Raw genomic sequence first — 16,879 nt, forward strand, 5'->3', positions numbered from 1 at the left:
TTTATTTTAAAACAGCATTTCTCTTTTCCCCTCCAGTGCTGTTCTTTTTTTCTTTTCTTTTTTTTCACTGATCTCTCCAAATATCATGTCTAACCCATATCTATTTTGGGATAATTTGCTCATAACTGTGGAACGTACTTTGGTTTAACTTGGACAAGCCAACCTCATTTTCCAGCATTATTAGCTAAATTTCAGGATCGCTTTCTCAGACTTTCAATTAAATTAGATTGCTGCAGGACAATTGCCTATAAACCAGTCCATGTGTTTCTCTCTCTTTCTCCTCTCATTGTCTCGTCTCTCTCTCTCTCTGGCCATTTTCTGGATGATAAGTCCAGCAGCTGTGAGGATTTCATAAAGATGGTGCATGTGTTACCAGATACTAAATCATCTACAAACGAATACCATCTTTCAGTTATCATGAATGGAATCTTGTTTTTAGCTAGGTCAGTGAGGCCATGCATTCACGCAATAAAACCACTGTTACTCTACTAATTTCCTTATCACCACTGTATACATGTACAGTATACAGTTCAAGTAAAATTATATAGACTTAAGTTTAGTATCTTCAATGATACAGTATGCAGTAATGTGTGTGAAGTGTCTTTCCCAATCCTTCGCCCTGTGACACCTGCTACTATCCACAGGTTATATTTAAATCAAATGATTTCTTTGGCATGTTGCTCATAGCTACACAAACCTCTTATATCAACAGCCTTAGGATTACGTCTTATTTGCAAACATAGTTGTGGCCACAAAAGTCCACAAATCCTATTCAAAAAGTTCCACAAAGGGCTGGCATGGAATGCAGTGCACCAAACCGCCCTGTCTGGCCCGCTACATCCCCCAATAGCAAAAAACCCTTGAACCATTCAAAGCATGTGGACAGACAGACAGACACACACACACACACACACACACACACACACACACACACACACACACACACACACACACACACACACACACACACACACACACACACACACACACACACACACACACACACACACACACACACAGACCATTTGAAGCTTGCAAAACAGTCCGAGCTGTTGGTATCGTCTTCCAGAATGTTAACAATAGGTGTTGTTAGCAAACTGCCAAAGGAAAGATTGAGGGGAGGATGGATGGAGAGAGGAGGAGGAGGGAGAGAAGGAGAGACACAAGAGAGAGGGGGGAGAGGGGGGCGGTGGGGTTGAAATTCTTTTGGCTGACGTGTTTTGCAGTCAAGCCCCGACGCGGCTGTTGAAAAGAAAACCTCAGTGTTTCTTTGAACTTGCAGATACGGACAAACTGAGAGGAGGATACCTTGGAATCCACACTGATAATGCCATTCCGAGATTCAATTTCACTTTTCACTGGCGCAGAGGGAATGCCAACAGGAGAGAGAGAGCGAGAGAGGAGAGGAGAGGGAAAGAGAAGTCCTCTCCCTCGCTCCGTCTTTTCTCCCCAGATACCAGCTCATGTCCAATTCCCACAAGTGTAATCCTCTTTGCTGCATAATGTTTTTTTTGTACACTTTACTCTACTTTTAAGGATTGTGGTTTCGGTCCAAGCTGTTTTAACCCATTGATTTTGTGTGTTTTTCTTTAATTCTCACTGCATTATGTCTGTCTGTCTGTCTCTCTCTCTGTCCGTCTCTCTGTCTCTCTGTCTCTCTGTCTCTGTCTCTGTCTCTCTGTGTGTGTGTGTGTGTGTGTGTGTGTGTGTGTGTGTGTGTGTGTGTGTGTGTGTGTGTGTGTGTGTGTGTGTGTGTGTGTGTGTGTGTGTGTGTGTGTGTGTGTGTGTGTGTGTGTGTGTGTGTGTGTGTGTCTCTCTCTCTCTCTCTCTCTCTCTCTCTCTCTCTCTCTCTCTCTGTCTGCCTCTGTCTGTCTGTGTCTGTCTCTGTCTCTCTCTCTCTCTCTGTCTCTCTCTCTCTCTCTCTCCCCCCCCCCCATTAAACACTCTGCTGCCTCTTTCTCCTGTTTTGTCTCTACTAAATCCTTCACTCCCTAAATTCTTCACCCCCATCCTCAATCCTCTCACTATCATTTATCTTTCCCCGGAGAAGAGGAGCTGGACTATCTGACCCCACCATTGTGGGACAGTCACCCTCCTATCTTTCTTCCTGTGGACCATCAGCCTGGGGTAGCGATGGAGGGTGAGACTCGTCGATTGCAAGGCAAACCTGTCCCCTCTCTCCTCCTCTTCTAGCACCCACCACGTGCATGGTGTTGTACTGAGCAGACCAAGACACACTGAGAGAGACAGTGTGGATGTCTTTCTGCTTCCTCTACTATTCACGTGCAACATTCCTATCTTTGTTTGAGCAAGAGAGTCTCAATTGGCTTCGCTGTAAGGATGACGGCGTGGATGGCGAGCATGCCGATGCAGTACATGCCATGATGTTCACGGGTTATGATGCATTATGTCTTCCTCTCCATCTCTGAAGCACCTTCTGCCATTTCTCTTTCTAAAAGCCAGTGAGCATTGACCTTTCATCTTGAAGCGCCAAACAAAGTCTGCTGCACGTTATTTTTCTTTCATTGCTCCGCCTCATTTCCTTTTGCCTTTGCACCCTGTTCTCATTGCTATGAATCGCACGTATACCTTCTCATAAGAAAAAAAATAGCATCTTAAAAATAATCACCATGACCACGGACACGATTCCCCCGGCTTCTCCTGTCACCACCGCCAGAACAATACCTGCTATTCTGTTCGTCCTTATCTGCCTCAGAGAGACCAGCACATCCCTGAAAGAGAAGGAAGCAGAGAGAAAGAGAGAGAGTACACCCCCCCCCCCCCCTTCCCTAATCTCTCTCAGTGATAGAGGCGTTTCAGGAACGTAGCATAGCATACCTCAGCGGAGCCCACCCAATAAATCACTCTACTCTGCATCACTTCAGATGAGTCTCAACAGTTCATCTACAGTGAACAGGGGGGCCCCAAGGGGCCTCAGCCGCACGTATAGCTCGCTATATCGCACGTATAGTCCCACGGGGGCCCGTGTCAAATTGTCAGGCAGTGGTCATATCTGTGCCTTATCTTTTCGCTCTCTATCCCCCTCTGTCTTCTCTCATTTTACATGTCTTCTGTCTCTTAATCTTCCTCACCCCTGCATAGAGGAGGCCCGTGGCTGGGTCTTGTTTGGCATGTGCGACTCATGTTTGGGGGGCTTTCTCTGTTTGAGAATGCTAAACGTTCTTTCAATAAACCCCCATTTACATTTTCAAGCTTTTTCCACCCTTTTTTTTCCAGCAAGGCGAGCAAGTTGAGACCTGTTATCTCTTCCACAACGAGGGTCTTAATGGACACAGGGTCATCTTGGGTTTCTGAGCTATAGTCTCAAGAAGAACATGCACTACTGTGCAAACCATAGCAGAAAGCAGGAGTTAAAGGAGAGGGCGATAGAGAAGAGGAGAGATAGTTTGTGTGTGTGTGTGTGTGTGTGTGTCAGACAATTGGACTCGAGTCATAGTGACTCGACTCGAGTCTGACTCGAGTCGCATATTTGACGACTTGCGACTCGACTCGGACTTTGAAGGTAAAGACTTGCGACTCGACTCGGACTTGGAAGGTAAAAGACCAACGAGACTTGAGACTCGACTTGGACTTGCTAGCCAATGACTCCCGACTCGACTCGACTTGAGACAAGATGACTCTAATGACTCGTTTAGGTTTTTCCCCTATGAATGATCTGTGTGTGAAATGCGCTCTTTCTTTATACAAACCCATGCTCGCTCACTCTACCGCAAATGCCTCTCTCTCTTTGTACAACCCCATGCTCACTCTACCGCAAATGTGCTCTCTCTCTTCATATAAACCGATGCTCACTCTACCGCATATGCGCTATCTCTCTCTATACAACCCCATGCTCACTCTACCGCAAATGTGCTCTCTCTCTTCATATAAACCGATGCTCACTCTACCGCAAATGCGCTATCTCTCTTCATACAAACCCATGGTCACTCTACCACAAACGCCACCACCACTCCCAGCGGGGTCATTTTGATTCTATGACGGCTGCCGTCTAGTTATCATCAGTGCCAGTGTTGTGAGGAAAAACAACTAACAAGCAACCAGGTCTAGGAAAACCAGCCCAAAAGAAGCGAGTCAAGCGACTATGGGCCACATGAGCACTCTAACATATACATCAGCTATTTGAAAATAGCAGATCTACAAGCTCACAACGCCTCCCATGCAACTAGTCGTTAGTGTTTTGTTTATGACCCCAGCCACCCCAACAACAACAGTAGCACCAGCCAGCGAGATATACGTACTTGTCTAACATGAAAGTCACTCACCACTGTCGAATTTACTTTATCCATGGTAACAGCAATAAAGTCTTAGTCCGTTTTTTGGTGCGCAACACAACCCTCGTTTAAGTGAATTGCTTTCACCTGCTGCTGCTGTGCAGAGTGTGCGCTACAGGGCATATCTCCGTCAAGCCAGGGTGACCTACCCAGGCTCATGAAATTCATATGCAGGCATAGTAGCCAATTAGTATGGAAGTCCATAGGTCCAAAAATTAAATAATAACTAACACAATGAAATAAATAATAAACACGATGATATAAATACAAAATACAATTAAATAAATACAAAATACAATTAAATAAATAAATGTATTTATTTATTGTGTATTTTTTTATATATCATTGGGTTTTCTATTTATTTCTTTGTGGTTCTTATTTATTTCATTGTAACTTTTAATGTCAACCTATATATATTACATGATGCCACTTTTAGCTATTTAATCAAGTCCATTGGTCCAAAAATTAAAAAATAAATATCGCAATGAAATTAATAAAATCCACAATGAATTATATAAAAAACACAATGATATAAATAAAAATACAATTAAATAAATAAAAAATACAATTAAATAAATACATTTATTTATTTATTCTGTAATGTTTTTTATTTTATTGCGTTTTATATTTATTTCATTGTGACTTTTAATGTCAACCTATATATATTACATGTTGCCACTTTTAGCTATTTCATAAGGTACATTGGTCCAAAAATGTTATAACAAATACCATAATGAAATATATAAAAAACATGATGATATAAATAAAAAATGCAAATAAATAAATAAATACATTTATTTATTTTTTAGTGTTTTTCATTTAATTGTGCTTTTTATTTATTTATTTTGGTATTTATTAAATGGGTTTTTTATTTCATGCTGTCTTTTCAAAAGAATGGCTTCCATTTACCCAATCATGGTTTGACATCGCCGTCTGTCAATCAACAGGAACGGGGCGGGACCATAGGGCGGGACCTATTTGCTGATTGGGTAATCCCTGGCTCTGGATTACTTTGGTCTGTCTGTAAAACTGAAGCCAGCTCCGCCATTTTTAAATCCCACTGAATATCACTAGTGTTTTTATCTGTAGATAAAGTAGGCCTATTATAATCGATTTGTGGTAAAAGTTGTGGCATATGTGAATGAGAATGACTTGAGGGATGTGATGTTTACTTTAGATTAGATAGTTGTTGTTTTTTTCGCGGACCCCCCCGCGATTTCCTCCCTCACTAAAATGATAGCCTACTTACTTGTTAATGTTTTTTTTTCTTCACACATTTGGTAAATAGATCAGAGAGAGAGAGAGAGAGAGAGAGAGAGAGAGAGAGAGAGAGAGAGAGAGAGAGAGAGAGAGAGAGAGAGAGAGAGAGAGAGAGAGAGAGAGAGAGAGAGAGAGACACACAATAAGGTGTCAAGGAGGTGGTCAGCAGTGTAAATGGCTCTTACAATTTAAATAAGGCTACAATGACCAGTTACAGATACACTTCATCCACCTGAAAGGTGCGAATAGTTGCTACTATACTTTTTGGGAGGGATGTTCAGCAATAAAAATGACCCAAAAAAATGACAGTATCAGTATGCTCAGGTTTAAAAACGTGACAGTGCTTACAGACAAATGATATGCTTGGCTTGATTAATAAGCTACATTGAAAAAAGAAACAAAAAACAGATTACAGGACAACAATATCAGATATCCCCATCATGCAAGAATAAAGACAGTAAACTCAAATAGCATTCAATGTGGGTTAATAATGAAAAAATATGTAATCAGTTACTTCAACTTGATTATATGCAAGTATAAAGACCGTAAAACTATATATACATTGGGGGTGGTTAATAAGGAATAATACAAATGAATATTTGATGGGGCGCTGGGTCCGCGGAAGTTTACAAAATTGTGGAGGGGGTCCTTTGGTCCTATAAGGATGGGGACCCTTGAGATAGAGAATGCCAGTGTTAAACATTACTTACAGCGGCCCTGAAGGTTAAATCTGTACTCCAGGTTGAACACCTGTATATCGGTATCAGAGAATGAACATTTTAAATTGAATGTTCAATAAGGAGGTTCAAGCATGTTTGTTTTTACTTTCTTTTCTTTTTCCCCCAGTTTTTTTTCTTCCATAAGCAGAATTAGAGGGTATCTAACAACATAATTATGATTTGTTTTGGTTTTCATTTCATTTAATTGTATTATTTAAAAAATATTGTGTTATATATACATCGTGGGTTTTCCTTTCCTTTAATGCCTATGCGAACCCGGGGGTCTGGTGAAGGGGTTAAGAAGCGCCTGGGTTGTTTTACAGCTATGTCATAGGAAGAGATAGATATTATTGTTGTAAGCAAGCAAACAGCCGAATACATTAATATATATCACTGATAGACAATCTGTACACTGGAAAAAGAGGCACCTCTTTCATTTGCAGTGGGAATTTGTGTGAACTGTTTGTCTCTGCTTACATGACATTATATCTTATCTCAGGTACGTGATATAGGTATGTGTAAATATGTAGATAATTTGTTTACTTGATTGATCTCCTTTCCCCCTTGCACCCCCACCCCCTTCTTTTTCTTCCCTTTATTTTGGAAATATTATGATGGGAACTATGCACAAAAACAAATTTCACCCACTTTTTAAACCTGTGATGTGACAATAAAGCTGATTATCACGTACCTGAGATAAGATATAATGTCATGTAAGCAGAGACAAACAGTTCACACAAATTCCCACTGCAAATGAAAGAGGTGCCTCTTTTTCCAGTGTACAGATTGTCTATCAGTGATATATATTAATGTATTCGGCTGTTTGCTTGCTTACAACAATAATATCTATCTCTTCCTATGACATAGCTGTAAAACAACCCAGGCGCTTCTTAATAGAGCCCTGCACGGGCCGAGAATGTGGGCCCAAGCCCGGCCCTGGCCCATGGTATTCAGCCCGGCCCGGCCCCTGGCCCGATAGGTGGCGCAATTTTACAGTCCGAGCCCGGCCCTGGCCCGTGGTATTCAGCCCGAGCCCGGCCCTGGGCCCGTGTGTCAAATACAGAATCAGCCCAAGCCCGGCCCGTTTTGGCGGGCCGGGCCGGGCTTCAATGATCAATTATCTGCGCAAAATGTTCTGTGAGCCCGAGCCCGGCCCTGGGCCCGTTTGTCAAATACAGAATCAGTCCGAGCCCGGGCCTGGCCCGTGGTATTAAGCCCGAGCCCGGCCCTGGGCCCGTGTGTCAAATACAGAATCAGCCCAAGCCCGGCCCGCCGGGCCGTGGGCGGGCTCTGGCGGGCCTGCAGGACTCTACTTCTTAACCCCTTCACCAGACCCCCGGGTTCGCATAGGCATTAAAGGAAAGGAAAACCCACGATGTATATATAACACAATATTTTTTAAATAATACAATTAAATGAAATGAAAACCAAAACAAATCATAATTATGTTGTTGGATACCCTCTAATTCTGCTTATGGAAAAAAAACTGTGGAAAAAAGAAAAGAAAGTAAAAACAAACATGCTTGAACCTCCTTATTGAACATTCAATTTAAAATGTTCATTCTCTGATACCGATATACAGGTGTTCAACCTGGAGTACAGATTTAACCTTCAGGGCCGCTGTAAGTAATGTTTAACACTGGCATTCTCTATCTCAAGGGTCCCCATCCTTGTAGGACCAAAGGACCCCCTCCACAATTTTGTAAACTTCCGCGGACCCAGCGCCCCATCAAATATTCATTTGTATTATTCCTTATTAACCACCCCCAATGTATATATAGTTTTACGGTCTTTATACTTGCATATAATCAAGTTGAAGTAACTGATTACATATTTTTTCATTATTAACCCACATTGAATGCTATTTGAGTTTACTGTCTTTATTCTTGCATGATGGGGATATCTGATATTGTTGTCCTGTAATCTGTTTTTTCTTTCTTTTTTCAATGTAGCTTATTAATCAAGCCAAGCATATAATTTGTCTGTAAGCACTGTCACGTTTTTAAACCTGAGCATACTGATACTGTCATTTTTTTGGGTCATTTTTATTGCTGAACATCCCTCCCAAAAAGTATAGTAGCAACTATTCGCACCTTTCAGGTGGATGAAGTGTATCTGTAACTGGTCATTGTAGCCTTATTTAAATTGTAAGAGCCATTTACACTGCTGACCACCTCCTTGACACCTTATTGTGTCTCTCTCTCTCTCTCTCTCTCTCTCTCTCTCTCTCTCTCTCTCTCTCTCTCTCTCTCTCTCTCTCTCTCTCGCTCTCTCTCTCTCTGATCTATTTACCAAATGTGTGAAGAAAAAAAAACATTAACAAGTAAGTAGGCTATCATTTTAGTGAGGGAGGAAATCGCGGGGGGGTCCGCGGGGGTCCGCGAAAAAAACAACAACTATCTAATCTAAAGTAAACATCACATCCCTCAAGTCATTCTCATTCACATATGCCACAACTTTTACCACAAATCGATTATAATAGGCCTACTTTATCTACAGATAAAAACACTAGTGATATTCAGTGGGATTTAAAAATGGCGGAGCTGGCTTCAGTTTTACAGACAGACCAAAGTAATCCAGAGCCAGGGATTACCCAATCAGCAAATAGGTCCCGCCCTATGGTCCCGCCCCGTTCCTGTTGATTGACAGACGGCGATGTCAAACCATGATTGGGTAAATGGAAGCCATTCTTTTGAAAAGACAGCATGAAATAAAAAACCCATTTAATAAATACCAAAATAAATAAATAAAAAGCACAATTAAATGAAAAACACTAAAAAATAAATAAATGTATTTATTTATTTATTTGCATTTTTTATTTATATCATCATGTTTTTTATATATTTCATTGTGGTATTTGTTATAACATTTTTGGACCAATGTACCTTATGAAATAGCTAAAAGTGGCAACATGTAATATATATAGGTTGACATTAAAAGTCACAATGAAATAAATATAAAACGCAATAAAATAAAAAACATTACAGAATAAATAAATAAATGTATTTATTTAATTGTATTTTTTATTTATTTAATTGTATTTTTATTTATATCATTGTGTTTTTTATATAATTCATTGTGGATTTTATTAATTTCATTGCGATATTTATTTTTTAATTTTTGGACCAATGGACTTGATTAAATTGCTAAAAGTGGCATCATGTAATATATATAGGTTGACATTAAAAGTTACAATGAAATAAATAAGAACCACAAAGAAATAAATAGAAAACCCAATGATATATAAAAAAATACACAATAAATAAATACATTTATTTATTTAATTGTATTTTGTATTTTTTTCATCGTGTTTATTATTTATTTCATTGTGGTATTTATTATTTAATTTTTGGACCTATGGACTTCCATAAATTAGAATGAAATCTGCTAAAACTGACTCATATACTGATACAGAACCATATATTGGCTATATATTATGGCTGTCGGGTGGAAATCTTGTATGTTCCTTTTTCATTATTATTTAAAAACAATTTGAAATCGTGAAAATAGCCAATCTACAAGCTGTAATTATTTAATAATTAAGAAATACTATATTTTAAAGACTGAAAAATTAACTAAAGTCAATATTAGAGCAAGTTCATTCACATTTCATTTGAATGAAAATAACTTGTGGGTAAAATTCATTCTGTGAATCTAATGTGATTAATGTGACCCCTACTTCAGTCAGTGAAGTCCAGGGCTGAATGTGACATATTGAGACCTATGTAACTAAATATTGGTAATTTGCCAACACATTATTTTGTGAAATAAATGGGTTATATTTCACAGATAGTTATACTATTCTTATAATATATTAAAATACAATCATCCTTAACCTTCAAGTTAAATGCATTATTGACTTGCCCACAACAGAAAGACTTGGGACTCGACTTGGACTTGGGACCAAATGACTTGGGACTCGACTTGGACTCGGACCGGAGGGTTGGATTGACTTGGGACTCGACTTGGACTTGGGACCAAATGACTTGGGACTCGACTTGGGACTCGGACCTGAGGGTTGGATTGACTTGGGACTCGACTTGGACTTGGGACCAAATGACTTGGGACTCGACTTGGACTTGGGACCAAACGACTTGGGACTCGACTTGGACTTGGGACCAAATGACTTGGGACTCGACTTGGACTCGGACCGGAGCGACTTGAACAATTGTCTGGTGTGTGTATACTGTATGTGTTTCTTGCTTATGTGAAACACCTTCCCCTTTCCTTAAGCTTAACATCAGCACTTAATGTCTTAAGTTGATGTGCTTTTTGTCTATAATGGATGTGTGAAAGTTTGTGACTGCTTTGTAGACATTTAAAAAGCATAATGTCTCCTAAGGGTTCGCCCACGGCCCTAAACTAATGACATTTTATATACCATTCATAACTTACTGTAATTCTCCTCTTTTAATTACTTTTCAACACTAATCCTCTTAGTAGTCATATCAATCTCCTTTGTGCAATAACAAAGCATGAGTCGACAAAAGAAGTCAATGACTTCCCATTTAAAAGCGACTTAGAGATATAGTTGCAGCATAATTAGATAGTACTTGCAAATGAAACAAAGTCTCTTGATGTATTTAATGCCGGTTGAAGTGGCACTGAATAAATTGCCCCAATGAAGATATTTCCTGACTGTCTCAGCTGCGTGCTTATCAGAGAAAGTGGGGCTATGCAGTAATGCAAATGTACTAATATCAACTGCAGCCTTCAAGGGATATCTGCCTGAAATGGATTCATTATTCATTATCTCAGTCATATTGTAATTAGTTATGATTCATAATTATCATGGCCAGTGTGTGTGACTATATATATATATATATATATATATATATATATATATATATATATATATATATATATATATGTATATATATATATATGTATATATATTGTCTTTGTGATTAGAATGACAATGGGTGTGTCATGAACAAATGATCACGTAGGGCCTAGGTGATAATTTATCCATCACATACCCAAGCACGTGTTGCATTGTGTGATTTAACATCGTAGACTGTGATAGACAAACTTTACGCTGCATATTTTTGCACCGCACTGTTTTTCATCTATTTTGTCGAAATCACCCCACATCACACTCCTATGTGAAATTGGCAGCACGCAATTTGAGGAAATTAAACAACCAGATGTGCACTCACACACACTTTTCCCTCTAGCTACTAGCTATTTAAAACACTTTTGTTTTTGGAACATTTTGAATTGCCTGTTTTGGAAAACAGTAAAGTTTTTTTTATTAAAAAGTAAAATAGAATTATATATACTAGAGGTTTGGACATCTAAAGTTAGTTAGTATATCCCCATACCCTGTATATTGGCATGCCCATGTATGGGCATATTGGTTGGCTCGGCACTTCTGGACAACTGGATATCCATATTTGCCCATATGGACATATCGGTCGGATCGGTGGTTCTAGACAACCGCATATCCGAACGACTCAGCGGCGGGAACCGAACTCCCTTGAGTCCTTGCAGATGCGTGCGCCGAGTTTGAAGTCGATCGGTCACATTCATGCACATGACCATAAATGGGCATAGCATCTACCTATCTATGTATAACAACATTATCTGGATCTGTGGCTCTGGACAACCAGATCTCCATATATGCCTATATATGGGCTTATCAAGTTTGTTTATGGTTATGTCTGAGTCATAGTGACATGGCCGTGGTCATGCCTACATATGGGCGTATCGGGTTTGTTCATGGTTATGTCTGAGTCATAATGACGTGGACACCGTCCGTCCGTCTGTCCGTCCGTCCGCCCGCCTTCATCCTCACAGGGAGCATAAATGTGCTCAACAAGGTGCATGGCAGTCCACACATTAGATTTAGAGATGTCTTGTGTGCAAGTGGAAATGTTGGCCTATGGGTGATGCTAGAGGAAAAGCAAAGAGGTTGAGAAGCATGAACATTTCTCTTTACTCTATCAGTCAAGCGTATAAAAAAAAATACAGACCTGAAAGAAGAGAGAAAGACCAATCCAAAAGATACATGTTTCTGGGGTCTCTGACAGGACAAGCCCTTACATACTGACTGCCCACACAATTTATATCGCTGGACATTGATTTACTGTAAACACAGTGGAACTTGGGAGTCCCCCAGTCTACCAATCATGCAGCTGTCACGACCCCAGTAGACCAGCCAATGACCACTAAATATGATACTGGAGTGGATTTACGGGTGTTCGCTCCGCTGTCTGTCTCTCTGTCTTTGTATGTGTCTGTCAACCTCTCTCTTTCTCCCTCCCCCCTCTGTCTGTCTGTCTGTCTGTCTGTCTGTCTGTCTGTCTGTCTGTCTGTCTGTCTGTCTGTCTGTCTGTCTGTCCGTCCATATAAATCTGTGGCATCTGTGAGATGCAGGAGGCATGCGGCACCCAGGGAATGTGTTGTGCACTTGGTCCTGGAGCTAAAGCCAGTGCTGATTACAGTGCAGTAGGCCAAACTGAACATGAGCCCTCCCCTCTCATGTACAGTGAGATGAACTCTATTTATGACAGGAAGCTTGGTTATAATGTGACCTAGAAATGCAAGGAGGGGGTAACTCGCATACATTTAAGTTATTTATATTGCTTGCTTGCATGAGTTTGGCTGTGTCACCATTGTAACGTGATGAGGGCAGGCTAGGATGGGAGTGTAAAAGGGATAAAGGGTGTTGCTCACCGGTGTCCTGCACCGAAAATAGCAGATCTACATGCTCACAACGAGTCAAGCTGCGGCACCTTGTGAGCTAGTAGATCTGCTATTTTAGGTGTGCTTCACTGGCGCTCAGCTAAATATAATCATAAATAATAAAGCTAATAATAAATCTCAGGTTTATTATCCCCCTCTTGGTTCCGGCACCACATGTAAGCAGGGGAAAAAAGGTATAATTTCATACATTTTGTCAGTTTCATTAATCATCCCATTCTGTTCCTCTGAATAAAATACAGTATTAAAGTATTCAAATGGAAAGCATTTGCATCTCGACCATCACCAATTGGCCCCCATATTTCATTTTGATGGAGATGACAGCCCTTTATGTAAAACTCTCATCCAATAATGATGTGTTCAAAAAGACCAAATTAGTAAATCAGTTGCTGTTCATCAACATGTATATTTAAAGTTGGGATCTACTGTATATTGCCTATGTAAAATCTCAGTATTTTACACTATTAAAACAATAATGCCAAACAAATTGCCCAAATTAATTGTACACTCCTTAATTCTTTTTTTTAAAGTATTTTGAATGACTAAAGTGTCTAGTAAATATCTACAATATATAAAAATGATATTTTCAAATGAATCTTTGTCAAATTTTGTACAATGTATTTGCAATGATAGTGCATAAAGTTGTTTCCTGTATAGGCTTGCTTTGAGATGATTGCATCTCAGAATGCATAGAAAGATAACAATCAGACATCCCCATACCTTCAGCTTTAGTTGTGCACCATGCGGTTGACAGGTGCAGCGCTCTGGGTACATTCTCCTCTCCCACAAGCCCACACGGCTCGCTACTCAAACAGGATCGTTTTCTCATAACATTTTCACAGACTAGGTAGTGGGTGTACTGTCTCTGTGTTTATGACCATATAAAAAAAAAAGAAGGCTGGAATTAGACATGTCAAAGTGGGGAGCTGGATGGCGGTGTGTGTTGCCACTTGCCAAGACGACAGTGTATCGTTGTTGGAATGAAGGTGTGAGGATTGTAGAGTCACTGAGGATAATAGCATCTTTTGTGGTGTGTAGGTAATTGTGGGCAGAGTAGTGGCAGATAACACGGCCCTTCTGTGTACTCATCACAGAGGATACGTGTGGACTTGTCACAACATGGTAACATCCTCCTTCCTTCCACAGGCGGACAGGCCCTACAGTAAACACATACACAATTATGGACACACATAAATGGGATGTTATATGTTCAACATAATTACCCCCGTGAACTCTACCCTTTGACTCATTTCAGCTCTGTCTGGCAGCTCTGCCTCCTTCCTTCTCCATCTCCTCTATTTCTGTCTCTCTCTCCCTCCCTTTCCCTCTGTTTACGTTGTCTTTCTCCGTCTACAGACCTGAACGAGTGCGGTTTGAAGCCAAGGCCTTGTAAACATAGGTGTATGAACACATACGGCAGTTACAAGTGCTACTGCCTCAACGGATACATGCTGATGCCTGACGGAACGTGTGGAAGTGAGTTTAACTTTGTACCATTATCGATCTGTGTATCTATCTTCCTGCCCCAGTTTTTGGTCTCTACTCCTATGTCTCTCTCTCTCTGTCTGTCTCTGACAGCCTCTTTCTTTCTCTTTCTCTCTCTTTCTTCCTGTGTGTCTCTATCTCTTTTTTTACTTTGGCTCTCTGTCTCCCCGTACTGTTTCGTACCAATTAAATAAGTAATTTCTCCTTACTGAAGTTCCCTTCCTAACCTCATTAATCTCTCAACAAGCCGTACATGTTTTTAAATTTCTCTATTCTGTCTCAATGCACCGGTAAGTGGTTATGTAGAAATCTAATTTCCCTCTCTGAACTCTCCTCCCTACTTTCTCCCTTTCTGCCTCTTGCATAATCTCTGTACCACTTTGCTATTGTGGTGATATATAACTATGAACCCTCTTTCCTCGGTACAAATATACCTACATGATTTCACCACAAGGCAAAGTTGATGACACGCACTATCTTATTATGAGATACATTTCCACACTCTTGCGAGCGCCTTTCACAGCAGCTGCACAGTGACTTTGATAAAATGTTTTGATTATGCCCCATTTTTGAATCATCTTGCCACGAGCGCTCTCTCTCTCTCTCTCTCTCTCTCTCTTTCTCTCTCTCTCTCTCTGTCTCTCTCTCTCTCTCTAGCCCTTTCTCTCTCGCTCTCCAGCTCTCTCTCTTTCTGGGCTTTGAGAGACACCTGTGAAGAAACCATAAGAGCTGTAAAATGAACAATTTAAAAGGAACCATGACTTTTACCGCCCCCACACCCCACACCCCAACCCCTCCACTCTTTCTTTATAGGTTGGCCTGAGGAATGTGCTTGTCTTATTGGATGCCCAGAGGTGTCCCACTGAACGGCAGTCGATACTTGTCTCGCTGGCGCTGCCTCCAAACATCTAATAAATGTTTCCCCTCCTCTCACCTTTCCACTTTTGTGCAATAAGTAGTTTTATAGGGGACTATTCTATTCTGAGATTGTATAGAGAGTACAACCTCTATCGATATTGTCGAGTGCTGCTCTGCTACACTCTCTGCTATGCACACATGGACACTTAAAGTAGCTCAAGGTAACAAAACGACATATAATGAAATGGATACAAAGCTACGGTCATAATGTGGACTTTATAATTATGCAAGTGGTAAATGGTGTGTATTGATTTAAAGGGATAGTTTTTTTCTATTGATTAGTCACCCAATGGAGACTTGAATTCATGGATATTTTTTGTTTTTTTTCCTAAGCCAATAATTTGATGACCAGCGGACCGGTAGGAGACAAATTATTGGTTTAGGAATGCGAAAAAAAAAGAAAAAAAAAATCCATGAATTCAAGTCTCCATGGGGTGACTAACCGATAGAAAAAAAGTTAATTTTGGGGTGAACTATCCCTTTAAGCGTCACACTGCTCCTGTTCGCTAACTTTTAATTAGTCAGCCTTTTGCCTTTGGAGAAGTTAGTCGTTCCTTCGTGAGTCTAGTTCATGCCATAACGAGCCACTGCTCCAGACGGTTGTTGTGTGTTGCGATGATGATAGCTTCCAAACGCCCTGCCCTTCGCCTTCGCCTTCTCCCTCCTCCTCCTCCTCCCGCTTTGATCGATAGATCACTGTAGCTTTTAATCAACCTGGTCTCCCTCCAAACTCCTCTCCGCTCCATGGCTCCCATGGTAGTCTGAGTGCTAGTGGCAACTGCAGCAGAATCAGCATCAAGGGCCCTCAAATTTAATTTCCTCTCCGACACAGAGATCCCACCAGAAGAATAGAGCCCGACATTTTGTTATTATTTTGGAAAGTCTTGATTCAGAATGCACACTGGCTCAACAGCACACAGTAACATCCCCAGTGTTCATTTAACTGAGAGGGGACACATGTAACCAAATGGCAGCCTGGTAAACCACCCATCGCTGAATGAAAATGAAATTGAATTCCGCGACCGGGTTGTTTACCAGGCTAGCCAAATGGAGCTGTAAGAGGGCATTACGTCTCAGAGTTAAATGAGCACAGAGGACTTCTGTGCAGAAAACACTGCAAACTGGTGCATTGATGGGGGAGAAAGGGGTTGAAGATGGGTGAGGGAGGACCACAGAGTCTTTGGTGTGGCAGAGAGGGGCTGTGGGGTAAATAAATAATCTAATAATAGGCAGGTTGTGTGACCTTTTGTTATTATTTGCACCCTGGAGTCATCATGGGGTCATCTTTGATAATACGAAGACAGTGTCAGACTGTGTCTGACCCTCAAACCCTCTCTGGAGAATAGGGAAGATTGTGACTGTGTGACTGTGTGTGCACGCACACCTTCGATTACTTTATTATTAAAGGTAAAATAATAACACCGATTAATATCTCATTTCCAAGGTCGACCTAGCCAAGGAAGAAGTGTACAGATATATAACACGCCACATACAGTACAT

The 16,879-nt window shown here is 40.6% G+C and overlaps 1 protein-coding gene across 4 annotated transcripts in view; it reads left to right on the forward strand.

The window, feature by feature from the left end:
* The window catches only part of npnta (nephronectin a), an 88,394-nt gene that overhangs the window by 35,350 nt on the left and 36,165 nt on the right, over window positions 1-16,879 (forward strand). For 2 of the 4 annotated variants that reach the window (XM_080454086.1, XM_080454087.1), the window contains 2 exons: window positions 2,051-2,140; window positions 14,333-14,452. In XM_080454086.1, coding sequence (XP_080310212.1) covers window positions 2,051-2,140; window positions 14,333-14,452 — 210 coding nt within the window. The remainder of the gene's footprint in view (window positions 1-2,050; window positions 2,141-14,332; window positions 14,453-16,879) is intronic. The other 2 variants (XM_080454088.1, XM_080454089.1) reach the window with 1 other exon arrangement.

The sequence above is a fragment of the Gymnoscopelus braueri genome (genome assembly GCF_963280865.1).
Source record: "Gymnoscopelus braueri genome assembly, chromosome: 2".
NCBI lineage: Eukaryota > Metazoa > Chordata > Actinopteri > Myctophiformes > Myctophidae > Gymnoscopelus > Gymnoscopelus braueri.